This window comes from Candoia aspera, chromosome 8 (assembly GCF_035149785.1).
Source record: "Candoia aspera isolate rCanAsp1 chromosome 8, rCanAsp1.hap2, whole genome shotgun sequence".
NCBI classification, from domain to species: domain Eukaryota; kingdom Metazoa; phylum Chordata; class Lepidosauria; order Squamata; family Boidae; genus Candoia; species Candoia aspera.
This window is the reverse complement of record NC_086160.1, coordinates 22338255-22359479: the sequence shown is the minus strand read 5'-3', so window position 1 is coordinate 22359479 and position 21225 is coordinate 22338255. Positions and strand designations below refer to the sequence as shown.

Below are 21225 nucleotides of genomic sequence, written 5' to 3'. Positions count from 1 at the left end.
AGAAAGGCCATTGTTCAGCAATCACATAGTGTAGCTCCCAATTTATTTTGAAGCATTTTCCATCATCGTTTCCATGGCTAGTTTTGCTTTGGTCTACCAGATGACTCTTCTGGGCTCTTATTTCCTTTTTGCCCATCAAAAAGGTTTTGGTGAGTTTCATGCACCAATCAATTATATCCACTTATTTTGGCTATCTTGTGCAAAATTTTTTGAAACATGTAATTTTAACACTAGTGGCAGGCAAAAAAGGATCAAGATTCCCCTCACATAGTCTGCAACTAAGTGAACCTGCCTCCTTCAAATCAGGTCCCTGAATGGATGTATCTTTTTCCCTGGTTGGGTGAACACTGTTCAGTTTAAAAACGGGCTTCGTGTATTTTTAAGCAAAGAGAAGGGGAAATTTTCTAAAAAAAACCAAACAAACAACTTAGCTGTTTCTATGGATTGACTTACACCGGCGACACAGTCTTTGCAGAGCCTGCGTGTGTGGGGGGCGGGCCGGGCTGTGATCCAGACAGCTGGATTTAGTTTCAGGTTGGGCGATTTACTTAGAGAAAACTACAGACAAGGAGTTTGGGGTTGTTTTGTTTGTTCTTTTGACTTTTAAAATTCTGTCTGTACTTGCCCGTGCAGCGCCTTCAGTGCTCTCCCATGTGAGTCGGATTGCAGAGAGAAGGCAAAAGCGTTATGAAGACGTTCCTAGATCTGCAGCCTCCGTAGTTGTTTGAAGAAAGAGAGAGCGATCCAACTGGAAACTTAAAAGAGTAACTTTAATGTTTTTATTTTGGGCGCGGGGGAGACGGGCGGACAGGGAAATCGCTGTTGGATATTTTTCACTCGGGATGTGGTCTTCCTTTTGCCCCTCCGTAACTCCTTATTTAAAAATCGAAAGTTAACTTTTTGTTCTTCCCTTTTTAAAAAGGGGTTGTACGTCTGCTTGAGAAAGGGCCGGGCTGTGAGTTTCTAGCTGGCTGTTCAAAAGCCTCCCCGAAGCAAGGGAAGCGCGAGCTTGATTAAATATGGGAAAAGTAGGGAATTGCTTTTCCTCTCTCCATCTCGGTACGAGGTAAGAGCTTTGTGGTGACCGCAATTTCTTCAGGTCCAGGCAACGTGGCCTTTGGTTCTTCAGCAGGGAAAGCCCTGCCTTCTGTATTTGGCGGTTGGCTGAAAGGTCTTAAAATATGAGACCTTTCAGGGCTTGAGGCTACCACCTAGCGCCTTTTGATTACTCTCTTTCCGAAAAAAACCCGGCGTCCTCAGACCTCGGCTATTAAAAAAGAAAATGGGTGAGGGACGGGGGATTATGATAAAGGCTCGTGTTCCCGCACTCCTAAATCTTTTAGCATGCCTTGCTATAAAGCCGTGTTTTTTAAAGTGGCGTGGACTTTAACTCCCGGACATTCTAGGAGTCGAAGTCCACGCCTCGTAAAGTTGCCAAGTTTGAAAAAAAACACTGCTATAAAGAAAACCAGACCCATTAAATCGGTGTTTATTCCCAGGAAGGTCACCTATGACTAAGGTGGCGCAAAAACTGGTGACCTAGTTGGAAGTGGTTTATTGCAGGCTTTAAGTGAGGGCTGGGGTTGGATCCATAATGCTGCCCCTTCTCTGGAGGTTGGGGTTTTCTGCCACCAAGGACCATTTGATCCTTATCTGGTAAAACAAGCTACTGAAAGCAAGTATGTATGTATGTTAGTGTTTCTCAATCTTGGCGATTTTAGGATGGGTGGACTTCAACTCCCAGAATTCCCCAGCTAGCATGCTGGCTGGTGAATTCTGGGAGTTGAAGTCCACCCATCCTAAAATCACCAAGGTTGAGAAACACTGATCTATTTGTTAACTGGTTGTTGCTGCTTAGCTCTAGGTTGTGGTTTCCACACCACAATGGGTTACTATCACTTGTGCATCACACATAAAGGCACAGGTACTGTTATTAGAATATTGAAACCTTGGCAACCCACTATTATTCAGTCCACAGCAGTCTCTTCTTCATCTGTCTCTAAAGCAGGTCGAGGTAAAAAGAGTCAAGTTGGTGGCCACTGCTATGCGATTGAAGCTGTGTGCCTTTTGTACATGTGTCAGTATCACAAGCACAGACGAAGGGATGGGGCTTTGATTGTGTGATCATGAGCTCTATCTTCACTTCTTTGACTCCTGCATTTGTTATCTGGCTAGTTTTTGCCTTAGGCTGTTGAATAAATCAAGACACTATTAAGTCATTGTTACTCAACCTTGTCAACTTTAAGATATGTGGACTTCAACTCCCAGAATTCCCCAGCCAGCATATGCTGGGAGTTGAAGTCCACACATCTTAAAGTTGACAAGGTTGAGAACACTGCTGTAAGTAGTAAACCTTAACTTAGTAAGATGCATAAACCAGATCTGTATGCATTGATAAACAGGTAGCATCACTTTCTTCTTTTACAATCTACTTACTAATGTAATAGCAGAAGGAAAATTAATTTGTTTTTTTAAGAAAAGGCCATTCTTCTCAAAAGGTATGGCAAGGATAATAATTTATCAGAGACAAATGCCTGAAAATAGAGACTCTCCTATTGGACAATAAGGTATGTTGGACTTGGCCAGGGAGCCAGGAAAAATTAAGACAGCTTTCCTCAATCTGGCACTCTTAAATGGATTGGGACAGTAATCCCTAGTATTCTCCAGCCAGAAAGGCATTCAGTGTACTAGGAATTCTGGGAACTGTAATTCCAACAGATCAGGAGAATCCCAGGTTAGGGAAGGAATAAATGGGGCATCTCTCTTCCAGCTTACACTGGACTTATTTAAATGAATATTTAGCTACCTTTCCCTTGAAATTTTTATTCTCACTGCAGTAGCTAACTTTCTGCAACTTCTGTATCTTAATGCAGTCTCCTACTTTATTCTTATAGAGTGCCATTTTCTAGTGTTTTATTGCCCTTGCCTCTGTTGGCTTCTTATTTTGCATACAAATTGTCCAGGAGAAATGGCTTTGGACAGAATCCAGGTTCTATTGATGATTAACAGCACTGAATGGTAGGGGTAGAAAAGTGACATAGGCATGCTGAATAGCAAGGGTGTATGACAGAGTAGCCAGGTGTGAAATCCTACAAGCAAAACTCCATAGCTACGCCCCAGATAAGAATAGCCATTTAGGCTACCAGGTAACTAAATGCCATCCTTTATGTAGGAATATTCAAACAAAACAATGCAAGGCGGAGATGTTTAAATTCCTGCCTACTTATTCACACAAGCAGGACCTATTTATATAAGCAGAATGTTGGAGCTTCTGGTGAAACAAGGAGAGGAACTTAAAACAAATGTTAAACAATTCAAAAGACTTTGGTATGGGTCATGTAGGGTCCCCCCCCCTTTTTTTCAGAATCAAGCAGAGATCTTCTGTGCATTTGCCATCTGTGAGTGGTCCATGCTTATGCCTGCTCCTCTGAGCAATCAAATTAACAGCAAGGCAGGTGGCATGGCTTGAAAGTATATTTAAGATACTTTCATTCCATTTTTCCCACTTCTGCCTTAGCACTGCAGCTACACCAAATAAAGAAGAGAGGAAATGGACATTAAGACAGACTTTGTTAATGGGGAAAAAATCATATGGTTGAAACAGCTTTCTGATGTAGTATTCTTAAGGCTTAAACCATTTTATATCCCCCCTTTATAATGAAATTTACTACTAAAAGGACAAAAGAAAATGTTTTGTTACTTCTGATTGCAGGAGCCCGGAAAATGAAAAAAATTGTTTTTAAACAAGTATGTACAGATGAATTACTTTTCAGTTAATTTGTAGAAGTATACTTTTATGTATACATCTGAGAAATATGAAAGACCAATACATTTTGTAAATTGTACTACATACCTTGATCTCCAAGAGAAATATGGGATATAAGGACAGTAAATAAATAACTTTCTACTGGGTTTTCTCATAGCTCTTCTACTTCTTTTTAAAACTCAGAAAATGTGGCTGGTTTTTGGAAAGAACCAAGCAATGCTACCATCTTTTTAGGTGCAAATTTCTTTTAAAAGTTGGAAAATTGCAGATAGACAGTGTCATTATATATATACTATAAGCACCATGAAAATTACTTCCTATCTCAATTGCTTAATTAGCACTGAATCATTTTCTGTCCAATAATAAAATACTTAGAGAAAGCCAATTAGAAAAGAGTAAGAAATCCAGAGATCAAAAGAAGCAAGGAAGCAAAACATAGATATAAGTCTTCAAGCCAAAGATATATCCAGAATTGGTTTAAAGGATGCAGATCAGAAAGTTCTAAGAACCCAAGCCTGCAAAATCAGATCTAAACAGGTAGCTAAGTAACAGCACTATAAGCATTTTCAAACATTTAAGATTAACAAAAATGGAGTTCATATCTTGATAATAACTATGTTTTCCTATTAGCACAGATGATGTGATTTATAAGGATGGGGATGAAGCTATGGAGAACTCCATGGTCCTGAAAGCCTTTGTCTTTGGCATGCACCAAGTTGCATGTCCTGCATTTTTCTTATTGGTATTTGGGGCAGTGGAGGATGGTCAGTAGGTGGGTGGGGCAGAATCAATAAACTCATTTTCATGAGCTGCTTATTGAAGTTGTAGGTTTGCATATTTCTCCACAGAAATGGATTTTGATCTGAATCTCCTTTTCTTTGGATGAGGAATCTACCCAGGAAGCATGGTGCCACCCTTAAAGAAGGCTATTAGAATAACTACATAGTAATTCCTAAATAAAAAAGCACTTTATTGAAAATACAAAGGCTTTCAATCTTCATAAATTGATTAAAATATAGCAAGCTCAGAAGTGACACTTCTGATATGCAGCTGGGAAGTATACACAGAAAAAGGATTATATTTCCTGAATGCTGAAAGGGGTTAGCACAGTGTTTCTCAACCTTGGCAACTTTAAACTGTATGGACTTCAACTCCCAGAATTCCCCAGCCAGCATAGCATAGCTGGCTGGGGAATTCTGGGAGTTGAAGTCCATACAGCTTCAAGTTGCCAAGGTTGATAAACACTGAGTTAGCAGTTTGTTCTAGCTAGAAGCAGTTGTTGGCCTCTGGGGACTACAGAGGTCATTGGGAACTGAGTTAATTCTTTTTATCTGGAAGAAGGGAAATTGGGTAGATTAAGTTTTCAGACACAGGGACCACTATTGGCCAGTGCTTTCCCATCCAGAAACTGAAAGGCTGCTTACTTCAAGGGTAAAGATATTATAGTATTTTAGATGCACCAGGCTAGAAACCAGGAGACAGTGAGTTCTAGCCCCGCCTTAGAAACAAAGCCAGCTGGGTGACCTTGGGCAGGCCCCTCTCTCTTAAATCTAAGAAGAAGGAAATGGCAGATACCTCGTCCAGGCAGTTGCCAGGAGTCCTGACTGACTTCATGTATATATACATGGACAACACTGTAGCTAAACAGTTTATGATCTAAGGCTATTTGAAATTAGGGTTAAAATGTTAATGCTTTGCTGTCATCTTGTAGTTGTTTGTATTTTTTCAGCCTAGATCTAGAAGCCCTACAAGGTTCAGATGGGGCAGTTATTCATGGTGCATTGCTACAGTGTCCTCACCAATTAGTGAAATAAAGCTATTGGTATAAAATGTTTCTAATTCCCTAACCATAAACAGGAATATGATCCGTGCCAGTGTGCTCTGTCCAGGGCATTCTTACTCCAACTTTTCTCTTGTGCCTTTGGCCTACTTGATAGCTTTCTGGTTTTCACCAAATGATTTGCTTCCGAGTACATTCGAATTAGTAAATTATGGTTTGCATCAGCCTTTTCAAGTAGCATTATAGATCATGATTTAACTGTCGCCTTTATTCCTGATTTCTGAGCTTGTACCAATCCTAAAGACTGAGGTGACAAATAGGAATACTGTATTTTTTTCCATTTAGTGTTAGCAGTTTTTCTTTTTGTGCTTATTAAATAAAAAAAAATGCAAGGAAAAAGAGGCTCCTAGTTAGATTTCTTGCTCTTCACAGCTCTCATTTTCCTGAGCCCATTTTCTCATTTTTCCTTGGAAGCAAGTGGGAAGAGGATAAAGACTAAATATTGCAGGAAGAGGATAGTCAGCTGAGCACCTTACAGTACCCTATGGTTATTGATTATTGAATGATTAATACAGCTATTGAGCCCTAGTTGTATTGATTTGGAGAGCTAGAGATGTTTGGCAGTGTCAAAGTTGTATGACATTTGCTTTTAAGGTTATTGAAAAGCTAAAATAGCAGATTTTTTTTCCACTACCTATTGCCCAGAACTGTTTCTAACATTCCAATATTTGTTTTCTCCACACATCAAAGTTTTAGTATGTTTGAATATACTGTTCAAACATCATAACATAGGTTAATTTTTTTTCACATAAAACAATGGAGCCCAAATTCATGTGCAGACTCTGGTATGGAGGTAAATGGGGGAATTGGAGTTATATTTTCTGATTCAAAATTTTCTGGAAAACCCACATCTGTCAGTATGCTGTACATATCTTATAGTTGGTGAGGCAAAGGTGTGAGTATGTGGGTTTGCAAAATAATCTCCGTATTAGAGATCTTATATTGCATTGAATTCAGTGAGCATATTTGCAGTAAAACTGAGATTTCGTTGCACTTGTGACTTCTGGCCCAAATGTGTCAAAACTGACAGATTCTTTCTTCACTAGTAGCAAAGTGACGAAAGATGGTAACCTAATTTACACCTTCTGGATTGATAGAGGAATGTTGTTGTTTATTCGTTTAGTCGCTTCCGACTCTTCGTGACTTCATGGACCAGCCCACGCCAGAGCTTCCTGTCGGTCGTCAACACCCCCAGCTCCCCCAGGGACGAGTCCATCACCTCTAGAATATCATCCATCCATCTTGCCCTTGGTCGGCCCCTCTTCCTTTTGCCTTCCACTCTCCCTAGCATCAGCATCTTCTCCAGGGTGTCCTGTCTTCTCATTATGTGGCCAAAGTATTTCAGTTTTGCCTTTAATATCATTCCCTCAAGTGAGCAGTCTGGCTTTATTTCCTGGAGGATGGACTGGTTTGATCTTCTTGCAGTCCAAGGCACTCTTAGAATTTTCCTCCAACACCACAGTTCAAAAGCATCGATCTTCCTTCGCTCAGCCTTCCTTATGGTCCAGCTCTCGCAGCCATATGTTACTACAGGGAACACCATTGCTTTAACTATGCGGGCCTTTGTTGTCAGTGTGATGTCTCTGCTCTTAACTATTTTATCGAGATTTGTCATTGCTCTTCTTCCAAGGATTAAGCGTCTTCTGAGTTCCTGACTGCAGTCAGCATCTGCAGTAATCTTTGCACCTAGGAATACAAAGTCTTTCACTGCTTCTACATTTTCTCCCTCTATTTGCCAGTTATCAATCAAGCTGGTTGCCATAATCTTGGTTTTTTTGAGGTTTAGCTGCAAACCAGCTTTTGCACTTTCTTCTTTCACCTTCATCATAAGGCTCCTCAGTTCCTCTTCACTTTCAGCCATCAAGGTGGTATCATCTGCATATCTGAGATTGTTAATGTTTCTTCCAGAGATTTTAACTCCAGCCTTGGATTCCTCAAGGCCAGCTTGTCGCATGATGTGTTCTGCATACAAGTTGAATAGGTAGGGTGAGAGTATACAGCCCTGCCATACTCCTTTCCCAATCTTAAACCAGTCTGTTGTTCCGTGGTCTGTTCTTACTGTTGCTACTTGGTCGTTATACAGATTCTTCAGGAGGCATACAAGATGACTTGGTATCCCCATACCACTAAGAACTTGCCACAATTTGTTATGGTCCACACAGTCAAAGGCTTTAGAATAGTCAATAAAACAGAAATAGATGTTTTTCTGAAACTCCCTGGCTTTTTCCATTATCCAGCGGATATTGGCAATTTGGTCCCTAGTTCCTCTGCCTTTTCTAAACCCAGCTTGTACATCTGGCAATTCTCGCTCCATGACCTGCTGAAGTCTACCTTGCAGGATCTTGAGCATTACCTTACTGGCATGTGAAATGAGTGCCACTGTTCGATAGTTTGAACATTCTTTAGTGTTTCCCTTTTTTGGTATGGGGATATAAGTTGATTTTTTCCAGTCTGATGGCCATTCTTGTGTTTTCCAAATTTGCTGGCATATAGCATGCATTACCTTGACAGCATCATCTTGCAAGATTTTGAACAGTTCAGCTGGGATGCCGTCGTCTCCTGTTGCCTTGTTATTAGCAATGCTTCTTAATGCCCACTCAACCTCACTCTTCAGGATGTCTGGCTCTAGCTCACCGACCACACCGTCAAAGCTATCCCCGATATTGTTATCCTTCCTATACAGGTTTTCTGTATATTCTTGCCACCTTTTCTTGATCTCTTCTTCTTCTGTTAGGTCCTTGCCATCTTTGTTTTTGATCATACCCATTTTTGCCTGGAATTTACCTCCAATGTTTCTAATTTTCTGGAAGAGGTCTCTTGTCCTTCCTATTCTATTGTCTTCTTCCACTTCCGTGCATTGCTTGTTTAAAAATAATTCCTTATCTCTTCTGGCTAACCTCTGGAATTTTGCATTTAATTGGGCATATCTCCCCCTATCACTGTTGCCTTTTGCTTTCCTTCTTTCTTGGGCTACTTCTAGTGTCTCAGCAGACAGCCATTTTGCCTTCTTGGTTTTCTCTTTCTTTGGGATGTATTTTGTTGCCGCCTCCTGAACAATGCTGCCAACTTCTGTCCAGAGTTCTTCCGGGACCCTATCTACTAAGTCCAGTCCCTTAAATCTATTCTTCACCTCCACTGCATATTCCTTAGGAATATTAGTGAGCTCATATCTAGCTGATCTGTGGGTCTTCCCTAATCTCTTTAGTCTGATCCTAAATTGTGCAAGAAGAAGTTCGTGATCTGAACTACAGTCAGCTCCAGGCCTTGTTTTTACCGACTGTACAGATGTCCGCCACCTTTGGCTGCAAAGGATGTAATCAATCTGATTTCGGTGTTGTCCATCTGGTGAAGTCCATGTATAAAGCCGTCTCTTAGGTTGTTGGAAGAGAGTGTTTGTTATGCAGAGTGAATTGTCTTGGCAAAATTCTATCAGCCTGTGTCCTGCTTCGTTTTGTTCTCCCAGGCCATACTTACCTGTAATTCGAGGTGTCATTTGACTGCCCACCTTAGCATTCCAGTCTCCTGTGATGAAAATAACATCTCTTTTAGGCGTGTTGTCCAGTAGGTGCTGCAGATCCTCATAGAACTGCTCTACTTCAGCTTCTTCAGCATTTGTGGTTGGGGCGTATATTTGGATCACTGTGATGTTCGATGGCTTGCCCTGAATTCAAATTGAGATCATTCTGTCGTTTTTTGGGTTGTATCCAAGCACTGCTTTAGCCACTTTACTATTAATTATGAAGGCTACTCCATTTCTTCTGTGGTCCTCTTGTCCGCAGTAGTAGATCTGGAGGTCATTTGATGTGAAGTGGCCCATTCCAGTCCATTTCAGTTCACTGATGCCCAGAATGTCTATCTTTAATCTTGACATCTCACCAATAACCACATCCAATTTGCCCTGGCTCATAGATCTTACATTCCAGGTTCCGATGGTGTGTTGATCCTTAGAACATCGGATTCGCCGTTCACCACCAGCACCGTCGGCCGCTAGCCGTCCTTCCGGCTTTGAGCTAGCTGCGTCATCACGTCTGGGGCTAGTTGAGCTCATCCTCTGTTCCTCCCCAGTAGCATTTTGACCATCTTCCGACCTGGGGGTCTCATCTTCCGATGGTATACCGACATATCTCTGGTTGTACTGATCCATTTAGTTTTCACGGCAAGAATACTGAGGTGGGTTGCCATTACCTTCCCCAGGGATCGCATTTAGTCTGACCTCTCTGTCATGACCTTCCCGTCTTGGGTGGCCCTTCACGGTTTAGCTCATGGCATCATTGAGGTGCTCAAGCTCCAGCACCACGACAAGGTAACGATCCTTTGCTGAAGGATAGAGGAATAGTAGGTGGTAAAGATTAAAATGTGTAAGACGATCTGGAGATGACTATGGCATATGGAACATATGACTTGGAACATAAGAGGAGTAAATGGTGAAGAACATGAATTAACAAATAAAATGAAAGTGTACATCAGAAAATGTGAAATACAGTCCCTATGATATGGTGTATGGGAATCCATAGATTTGCGGTAGTTTCATGTTATATTCCTGTTAGCCCAACAAGGTAGGCCAGACTAAAAAACCAATGCCATATACTATAGGTCAGGACTATTTTTATTACAACAGTTATAGTAACAGAATCTTGCAAGTCTGAATGTCCTTCCCTCTGCCTCCCTTTATCTTCATGTGAACTAGCGAGGAGTTTATCTGAGATGGTTTCTCAAGTTATTTTCTTGGGCCAGGCTCAAGCCCTACTTATCTGACCATGCCTTGGTAGTGGTTCTTCCTCCTATTCTTCAAGGCTATTCCTATGCTCTCTATAGTTCCAGTAAATAGTGATAAGGGGAAAAAAAACAGATATGAGTTTTGGAGAAAATTGAATATGAAAATGTTCCAGGGGAAAAAAATATTCTGTTAGTTGACATGAATGGATGGGTGGGAATGAGATCAGACAGAACACTAAAAAGAAAAAAGATTAGGCCATTCAGAGAGTCAAGAATGAATGAAAGTGGTGACTGGGTGAGCATTTCACTCTGTAGTGATGCATAAATCTTTTAATATGTACACATGGGAAATGAATGAATCCAAAATCATGATTGATTTGATCATTTATGATGAAATATTGAGAGAATTCGTGAAGGATATAAGGATGATGAGCGGTTCTGAATATGGGGCAGATTACTCTTTGCTAACGACAAGAGTTGGTTTGGGGAAAATGGATATGGAAGAAAAGAAATGAAAGAAATAGAATGAAATTACAGTGACCACAGGAATTGAAAATAGAAGTCCTGAATTAAAAAATATTGGAAGATAGTTTAATCTCTCTTGATAGAATAAATGGAAAATGGGCATAAGGAAAGAGACTGGGTCTGAAAACTACTGTGTCAGACATCATGGTACATGGTCCTTGTGTAACAACAGTAACTGGGATTGGAATTTCCATCGCTAAGCAATGTGGTCATAAGTGCGATGTCACATGACCATGCCACTTAGCAACAACAATCCTGGCAGTCCTCGGTTGCTGTCATTAACTGAGAACTGTCGGGGTTGTTAAGCTAGGACCTCACATGATCATGACTTCTGACTTCCTGCCAGCTTCCCCACTGACTTTGCTCATGGGAAACCAGCAGGGATGGTTGCAAATTGTGATCACATGATGCAAGGATACTGTGATGGTCAGAAGTCCAGGCTGGTTGCCGAGTGCCCAGATCGTGATCATGTGGCTGCAGGGGCACTGCAACTTCTGGAACTTTGAGGATCGGTCATAACTACCACTTGTTCAGTGCTATTGTAAGTTGAATGGTCGCTGAATGAGTGGACATTAACCAAGGACTACCTGTAGTTGGATTTGACAGTAAAAATGGAGTGAACTGTTGCAAATTATACTCTAACAAAACACTACAACAACTGAGTGATTGATTACATGCCATCAAGTCAGTGTTGAATCTTAACAACCATATAGATAGAATTTCTCCAGGAAAATCTGTCCCTAACCTGGCCCTTCAGGCCTTCCAATATAGGTTGTTTATAAAAATGGGAAAATGCAAATGCTGATAGAAAGGAAATGGGTAGTATCTGACCTATCGTGATGAATGAATTTTGAAGGAAGTGAAAATGTCTGTGTATAAAAGCTTGCTTTGGCCCTCTTTGTTATATGGAAGTGAGAGCTGGGTATTTCAGAAGAAACATAAAAGTCAGTAGAATGTAGGAGGAATGGGTTACTTAAGAAGTGGGTGTGGTTAAGCAAGAAATGCTAAGGTTTAGAATAAATGCACATTGGATTCAAAACTGAGAATGAAAGATGTGCACCAAGGTGGTTTGATCATAAAGGAATGAGGATGGAATTGCAGAAGAAATATATGAAGGAAGAGCAAACAGGTTGAGAAGGGGAAGACTGAGAAAATTATAGTTGGAAGAGGAGGAGGAGAAGAGAGGAGAAAACTTAAAAGAACCAAAAGCAATATGAAGCAGTGTATGGCATGGCAGAAGCAAGTACAAGTAGTCCTCACTTAATGACCACAACTGGGACTGGAATTTAGGATGCTAAGTGATGAGGTTGTTAAGCAAATTTTATGACCATTTTGCGATGGACGTTAAGTGAATCATCATGTTGTTAAGCGAACCACATGGTAATTAAGTGAGTCACACAGTTCCCTTTTGATTTTGCTTATTGGAAGGTTGAAAATGGTGATCATGTGACCACGGAATGCTGTAACTGTCATAAATGTGTGACGGTTGCCAAGTGCCCAAATTGCAATCACTTGACCATGGGGACACAGTAATAGTCGTAAGTGTGAGGAATGGCCGTAAATCATTTTTTTCAGTGCTGTTGTAACTCCAGATGGTCGCTAAATGAACGGTTTTAAGCAAGGACTAACTGTATGGTATTCTAAGACAGAAAAGTATGGGAAGGCTTAGTAAATGGCGTTGGTGCTTAGCTATATCTTCCTTATCTCATGCTTTAATTTCATGGGCTTACTACTTATTACACCTTTTCTGTAGTTTGCATAACATTGCTCTGTGTTTCTTTCTATCTCTATCTATCTATGGACACGCATGCACACAGTGCATTCAGAAAGGAAGCATTCATTTTAAATGTGTACTTTTTCCTTTCAGAAAAGTGACGAAGCTTCTGATGTGCTGGACCTGCTTGCCTTTTGTCCTTTGGACTATCCAAATTAATTGTGGGCTGATCCCGCATGTCTGTAAAATCACAGATAAAATGGCGGACTGTACTCATTTAAAGCTGACTCAAATTCCCTCCAATCTTCCAGCTGATATTACTGCATTGGATATTTCACATAACCAGCTGAGAACACTGCTGCCTACAAACCTTACAAAGTACAATCAGCTTGTTTATTTAAATGCAGGATTCAATTCCATCTCTAAACTGGAGTTACAACTGTGCCTCAGTTTACCTTTGTTAAAGGTATTGAGGCTGGAACACAATCAGTTGCGTATATTTCGTGATCATGTTTTTACTTCCTGTACCAATCTGAGAGAGCTTAATTTAGGATTCAACAGTCTGGAAGCAAAAAATGATCCTTTCAAAAATCTGAAGGTAAGTCTGAGCTTTGGCCTGCTATTTTGTGAGTCAGTGTGATTGAAGGTTCTGCTATATTAAGGTTAGCATGGCATGAGCATATGAGAATATGAGTTGACTGAGTCAGACCAGCATCGTTTATCTAAATAATAATTCTTTTGACTGGTATTGATTCTCCAGGTTTTCTGATGGAGCTGTTTTCCAGAAGGGGAAGAGACCCTTTTAATGCCTTCTGTAAATGATAATGCCTTCTGTAAATGCTGTAATCTGTTTGTTGCTCTCATTTTTTTTTTCTAGCATTTTTCCCACAGGTGCAGGGTCCGCTTTTTTTTTTTTCTGGAATCAACCAAATGTTGATCCATTGATTGCGACAGGACCTGACCAACCATATTGTCAACCAAGCCTGACATCTTGGGCTGAGAGAGAAAGAATGACTGGCCCAGAGTTACCCAGCCAGCTTTCGTGCCTAAGGCAGGACTAGAACTCACCGTCTCCTTGCTTCTAGCCTAGAGCCTTAATCGCTAGACCAAACTGGCTCTCAAATGTCTCCATTTATCCATTGTTTTCTTGTGCTCTGCTTCCTGTTATTTCAGATCCTGCTTTAAAATACAGTATGACTGCATGAGTGGCATATAGATATGCTGCCTGTTCTGAGTCAGAATTAGGAGTGTGTACATAAATGAACATAAACATACAAACATATCTGGAAACCTTGAGTGTGTGACATTCTCTCGTGTTTATACTGCAAGTACATGATATAGATTCCTGTCATATGAGATGCTAATTTCTGCAGAGTTGCTTCTTTGGAATTTTGTACTTGCCATCTAAATGGATGCAGGTTGGAAACTGGATGTCTTCCTGCTTCCACTTGTTATTATACAAAATGGTTCCTTGCATTCTTACCCTATCAGGATTCTTATTCTGAATAAAGAACATAAAGTTTTTTCCCCCTTGATGTTGGTAATCTGGTCTTCCACAAATTCAGTCACGGTATCTGTAGAATGAAAAATGTAGCAGAAGTACATTGAACGTTAATTACACAAACAAAAAACAAGGTAGTGGCACCAGAATGGTAGAATGAAGTAAATCTAGTGGAATAAGTCTGTGAGAGTGATGCTGATTGACCTCTCCTCAGGCCTCATATCACCTTTCTTCAACCTGGTCTGCTGGGCCTGCAGTTCACAGTCCCAAAACATCTGGAGTGTACCAACTTATGGATGGTCTTAGATTTTGCTTTCCTTGACATATTAGGCTGTTCCACAAACTTAGTCATCTGATATGAAAAAGTAATAAACCAGTAAGAAGACATAAGAGTGCAGTTTATATCAAAGGTTCACAGCAAAGGTGAGGTTTTCTCTTGTTCCTAAGGTAAGACTAGCTGTTGCCAGGGAAAGGGGTTCCATATTCCATCATTTTAAACAGATGATAATTGGCCATACTCAAACATTGGCTTCTTAAACCTCCCACTATGCAGGGCTTCCCAGTTGCTTATTTTGAGGAATTGGCTTAGCATACCAAATGAGAATCAGATACTGAGAAAAGATGTAGTCACAATGCTTTTCTGTGGATGACTATCCACATATGATTATTATATAAACAGTATTGTTAACAAGAAAGTAAAGGGTGTGTGTGTGTGTGTGTGTGTAAACACACAGGCATATACATGCCACCAAGTGTCCCTGGATTGCATTGGGTAGAAATGTGGAAAACAAGTAGAATAATACATACATAGAGTTTGGAGTGATCTACATTCCCTGGAAAATATTTCAGTAATGAAAATGGGTGTGGGCCAACAGTAGCTATTCAGTTGTAGGAGATAATGCAGCCATAATGCAGTCTCTACCAAAGCCCTGTTAATTTCCTAAAGTCAAAGAGAGCTCACTGAATAGTCATATGTTCAAGATCTCAAGATTAGTTTTATTATGATTTGATTTGATTTGATTTAGATGGCCATGCAAAGCAATTCAGGGTGGTGGGCACAATGAAAACATTAATATAATAACAAGTTACAGAAATAATTAAAAATACATAATATCAGAAAAGCAAAGAATGACAACAGATAAACCCATCAGCAATAAACGTGTTTGGTTTATACCAACTTAAATTTCATAATTTTCCCAACTTCAGATGAGGGGGGTGGGAAGAGAGAGAGAAAGATAATTAGCAATTCTCAGTTTTCCAGTAATTTTGAAATAAAGCTAAGGCTGTTGTGTCAATGTGTTGTTAGTGAATAAAGCTCTAATGCAGGGATATGCAACCTGGGTTCCTCCATATATTTTGGACTACAATTATCAGAATCCCTAGGTCTTGTCTGCTTCACATGAGAGATGCAATCCAAAATATGAAGTGATCAAGCTGCTATTCCTGTTCTCATGTACTGTTTCTTCATTTCCCCTGAGTTTATCTGTAGAGCTTAGGCTTTTGTGTGGGTGCATGAATGTGAAGATAAATGCCAAATTAATGTTTTCCTTTAAGTATCAGATTTGCTATAACTGGAAGGAACTGCCCAAATTTGTTCTAGTTAGTGTTCCACATGATTTATTTATGGCTGTATGGTGCTTTGCAATAGAAGAAAAAAAATGCAACACAGCAAATCGATGGTACTACTTAAAGCAGCTTGTTTTTTTTCCTGAGATTGTGCTCTTGGCTTCCATGTTTGGTTAAAGGTTTTCTGAAAGAGCTGTATACATGCCCTAGGTGTGCTAATGTATCAAATGCGAAGCACTGCACAGCCATAGCTTTAACCAGAAAGCCTAACATTGAATAGAAGTCCTGCAACTTGTGACGGGGTGTAAAATATATAATCTGTTTTCTTACTTTATTTTACTCTTCCCCAGAATTTGACATTCCTGGATGTCTCTCATAATCGGCTAAGTTCTACAAGATTAGGGTCTCAGCAACAGTTAGAGAGTCTAAAAGAGCTTGTGATGTCTCAAAACCAAATTACAGAATTAAGGAAAGAAGATCTGTACTTTCTTGGTAACTCTTCATTAAAAAGATTGGACCTTTCATCAAACCCACTAAAAGAGGTAAACAATATCATCATGCCTATGGTCTCGGTAGATGAAAGAATATGGATGAAAGTCATGCATGAATAAGCAGGATCACCCTCATATTAAAAAAAAAAGGTGCCATGTGTAGAAGTCAGGAGTCAGAATTATTGGCCATGATATAATTCTTGAATGGGTGCTAGACATGGAGAAAAGTCAAACTTCACACTGGTAGCTACAATTTACAATTTGTTGTTTTGCCTCTCCCACTTCTGAAAGGCATAACATTAGGAAAATGCAGATTGTGACCTGTGTGGGATTAAGCAACAGACAAGCTCTCTGAAAGGAACAACTACCATATCAAGAAACTATCTCTATCTGGCTTTCAGAGACTCTGGATGGATTCCCTTTTAGCCCTTCAGAATCTGGTGGGGTTGGCAGATTGCTGCCTGCAGTACTTCTAGATAGCACCTTCTGAGCCCTGAAGTTAATCTTTTTAAATTAAAAATGGCCTGGGTCCTACAAGGTAGGCCATCAAATGAAATCTCACATTGTTTGCATGAGAATCCATATGCATTGCGGCACTTAAAAATTTAATTTTGTTTTAACTTACTTAAAAAGTCAGAGTCTGCCAGCCCCATAGCGCATGGTTCCAACCATTGCCTAATTGCATTACAGCCTGAGTTAGGTAATGTGGTATCTAATTTGGACCTCTAGCTGGTGTGAAAATTGTTGTTGGGGGTGGGGGGAAATTTTCAGTAATCTGGAAGAGTTGGTTCCACATTTGGGGGTGGTGATGGTGGGAAGACTCAACATTTCTGCGGCCCAGTGTTTCTGTCATGGAGGATAATTTAAAAACATTATAATTATTATTTCTAGTTTCATCCAGGCTGCTTCCATGCTATTGGAAATCTGTATGGCCTTGACCTGAACAACATTCCATTGGGACCTGATGGCACAGAGAAACTTTGTTTGGAATTATCTGGCACAAAAATACAGAATCTTTCAATGAGCAAAGTGCAACTTTCAAGGATTTCCAACTTGACCTTTAGTGGAATGAGTAAAACGAACCTTACTGTCTTAAACCTATCAGATAATTATTTGTCTGTTATTGAAAATGTCTCGTTTATATATTTTGCAAATCTAAAAAAACTTAATCTAATGAATAACAATATTACAAAGCTGTTTTCTCATTCCCTCTACGGGCTTCACAATCTGAACTATTTGAACTTGGAAAATTCACATGTCAGAATAATTGATTCTGCTTTCCAGTGGCTAACTCATTTGAATTACCTTATTATGGATGGTAATAAATTTCTAGAGATTACTCCTCATACATTTAAAGGTTTAGAAAATCTGAAAAACCTGAGTTTAAGTCAATGCAATATAAGTTCAATAACAAATATGACATTTGTTTCACTTGCAAATTCTTCATTGCAGTTTCTTAATCTAACAAAAGCTGGAATCACTTCCATCAAGCCCAAAGCCTTTTCTTGGCTAAGGCAACTAAAAATGCTTGATTTAGGTTTAAATAATATCAAGCAGAACCTTACAGGCCAGGAATTTCAAGGTCTTAGTAATATTGAGACTCTCTATCTTTCATATAACTATCAGTTGAATTTGACTAGTGAATCATTCACTCTTATTCCAAGCCTTCGAAAGCTGAGACTAAGAAAGGTACGATGCAGTAATCTTGCAATCACTCCCTCACCATTTCGTAAATTAAAGAATTTGACAATCCTGGATATGGGTAACAACAACATTGCTAACATAAGGGATGATATATTTGATGGACTGCATCAGCTTGAAATTCTTGACCTGCAGCACAATAATCTGGCTCGACTTTGGAAGCATGCCAACCCAGATGGGCCTGTTCTCTTTCTCAAAGATCTTCCAAACCTCCGTCTACTGGATTTGGAATCGAATGGCTTTGATGAGATTCCAGACAAGGCTTTCCATGGCTTATCTCAATTGAGAAGCTTGAATTTAGATTCCAATAACTTAAATTGGCTTCCCAAATTCATTTTTGATGATCTGACATCTCTGAGTTTTCTCTTCCTCCAAAAGAATCTGATCACGGCTATTGATGAAAAAGTGTTTGGTGCTGTTTTCAAACATCTAAAAGCATTAAATATGGTTTCCAATCCATTTGACTGTACTTGTGACAGTATAGCCTGGTTTGTTAATTGGCTCAATGGCAGCAAAACATGTATCTCAAATTTAAGTAAATATCAATGCAATACCCCACCCAAATATCACTCTAATATGGTAGCACAGTTTGATACTTCCCTATGTGATAATGTCCCCTTTAAGCTGGTATACATTTTGTGCACTACTTCTGTATCATTCCTCATCTTTACAACTTTGCTTGTTCACTTTGAAGGATGGAGAATTAAATTTATGTGGACTGTGGCTGTAAACAGAGTATTAGGCCACAGAGAAATAGATAGACCACAACAGCAATTTGAATATGATGCCTACATCATTCATGCCAGAAAGGACAAGAATTGGGTATTTAAGAACTTTATTACACTTGAAAAAAACAATCAACCAGGCGTTCGATTTTGTTTAGAGGAACGAGATTTTGAAGCTGGAATATCTGAATTTGAAGCCACCATCAATAGCATACAGAGAAGCAGAAAGATCATTTTTATTGTAACTGAACATCTCTTAAAAGATCCCTGGTGTAAAAGGTAAGTTGAAATTATTTAAATAATTGCCATTCCATTTGAGTTTTTAGGACATGAATTTAATTGTAAAGCTGTTCCTGTAAACCGCCATGGTTCCCAGCTAAGGAATCCTATTGTCTTATATTTAAATGAAGGGGGTAGTAATCCTGTCAATTAAACGTGCATTCCATGTGTTACTGTGAAAATTTCGGATCTTTAGATTGTACCAGTTAAACAGCACAGGATGTTTATTTCTCATGCACAGATATTGTTCACAAAATACTAGGTTGTGCTTTCAAAAAAAATGGGGCATTTAGTTTTTAATCTTGCTGAGTGCCCTTCAGATGTACGTAGAGAGCTGATTTTTTAATTTCAAGACTGCTCTGTTGCATTTAAGAGGATTTAAGTTTGACAAGGCAAAAGGTATGTGAAATGCATTATAAGATTTGATGTAAGACTCCTATTGCTTAGTTACAATTTACTGTGTATGATTATTAATAGCAGCCAATAAGTATTATGGGCATCACAGGTATTTGAGCAGGAATGTTGTCAGAAGTGGACAACCCTGGGTGAATACTTGCAAACAGGAATATTTGCAGGACTATGATCTTTGTCCAGTAAAGAACCTCCTCTCCATTCCTTTGTTCCCAGGTCCTGAAATTTAATTTGGGAGGGGAGCTGTTTTCAGGGTTTACCAAGGCTTTGGCAGGGGCTAGGACTGCAACTCTAAAAGTCATCAGTGTGAAACGTACAGCTTTTGTCACCTATGTAAAGAAAAGTGCTCTCAATAACTTGCTTTCTAGTGGAAGTAACATACATAGTATTTCCCCGGAAATCTGTCTGGTTCACATCTGTATGTGAGGTTCACAAATTTGCACTTCTTAATTCTTTATGTATAAATAAATTAGAACATGCTTGTGTATCAAAATCTACATTTTCACAACTTTTGTAATAAGGTTCACAACTCAAAACTGTGCACATAAAGTATACAGTTTATTAAAGAAATGTGACCCAGTGCACTTCATACAAGGGAAGATTTAACAACACATTCTAGGAAAAATACATATACAAAAAATGATCATAGATTGCCACCACTTGTGCCTTTTCAATCAGAATAATGCAAAACACCCACCCCCTATCCCCGTGTAGTGTTGCTAGCTTTCTGTTTATATAAAAGGAACAAGAACTGAATTCTGCCAGTCATCAGGCATAGATGCAGTCTTCATACAACATTAGGTAAGTCAGACGAATCCAAAAGCCAACCGTATCCATATTTTAACGTTCCTTCCCTTACAGGGTCTACACCTGCAGTCTTACCATTTTGCAGCATTCTTACAGCATTTATGACATCCTTTTCATCATTTTTCTCCCTGGATACTAACAAGGATGGTTTAATTTGGATATTTTTGCACTAAACAGACAATCGGCCTTGGTGGCTTGAATTCTGGGATTCTATGACACCAAATGACCTCAGTCTTTCAAAAGCATTACTGATTTTAAATGATTCAAGAGAGTCAATGAATCATAAAGATATGTGTCTCTGTAACTTACCATCAGTAACTCTAGTAAGCCAAAACATATCTTTCTCTTCTTCAGGTTCAAAGTGTATCATGCTATACAGCAAGCCATTGAACAAAGTCGGGATTCCATTATACTAATTTTTCGACATGACATTCCTGATTACAAGTTAAAGAATGCACTTTGTTTACGGAGAGCAATGTTCAAATCGCATTGTATCTTGGAGTGGCCCATGCAGAAAGAACGTTTGAATGCCTTTTACCAGCAATTAAAATCAGCCCTTCAATCCAGCAGTAGGATAATATGATTTTTAAAAGAGGAAGATTGTAGGCTTTCCTGGATATTTCATTCAGTGGTTGACCATCCATCCCAAAAATATGATATTAAAAAAAACAACAGTCAATGTAAAACCATTCTTCCCAGGTTTTCTTCTTGTATCCAAAGTCAGGAGCATCAAATGTTTGCTAGATATGCCAGTGAATGTATTTTGGAGGTGAGATCAGAAATTAGGGATGTGTACTAAACAGAAAATGTGTTTGGTTTTAAATCCCAAGCTTGTATCTCCCCTTGTCCTCCACATGGTCCATGTTCCAGCCTGTCTACCAATTTTTCCAGCGCCTTTTACTGCTTCCCGTAGCCACTGCTGCCTCACTCCCTCCTCTCTCCCCTCTTCATCTGCATGCCAACCCGCTTTTCCTGTACCTTAGCTGCATGGCCTCATCTCTCTCTCCCTTCCTGGGATCCATCCTGCCCACTGGTCTTCACATGACCTTACTTTTCCTATTCCCCCATAGCCACCATGGGATGTTGCCATCTTGCCTTTTCCTGACTGCTCAAAACTAGCCATTCTATACACAAAACAGATCATGCAAAGAACGTTTTGCACATTCCCCATACTTTGGTCTCT

The 21225-nt window shown here is 39.6% G+C and overlaps 1 protein-coding gene across 1 annotated transcript; it reads left to right on the top strand.

The window, feature by feature from the left end:
- Positions 1-542: 542 nt before the first annotated feature.
- On the top strand, positions 543-20676 carry TLR3 (toll like receptor 3). Its single transcript, XM_063309861.1, has 5 exons — positions 543-764; positions 12715-13159; positions 15979-16170; positions 17011-18824; positions 20397-20676. Exons 2-5 carry the CDS (start codon positions 12734-12736, stop codon positions 20623-20625), a joined length of 2661 nt encoding a protein of 886 aa, XP_063165931.1. The 5' UTR covers positions 543-764; positions 12715-12733; the 3' UTR covers positions 20626-20676.
- The last annotated feature ends 549 nt before the right edge of the window (positions 20677-21225 follow it).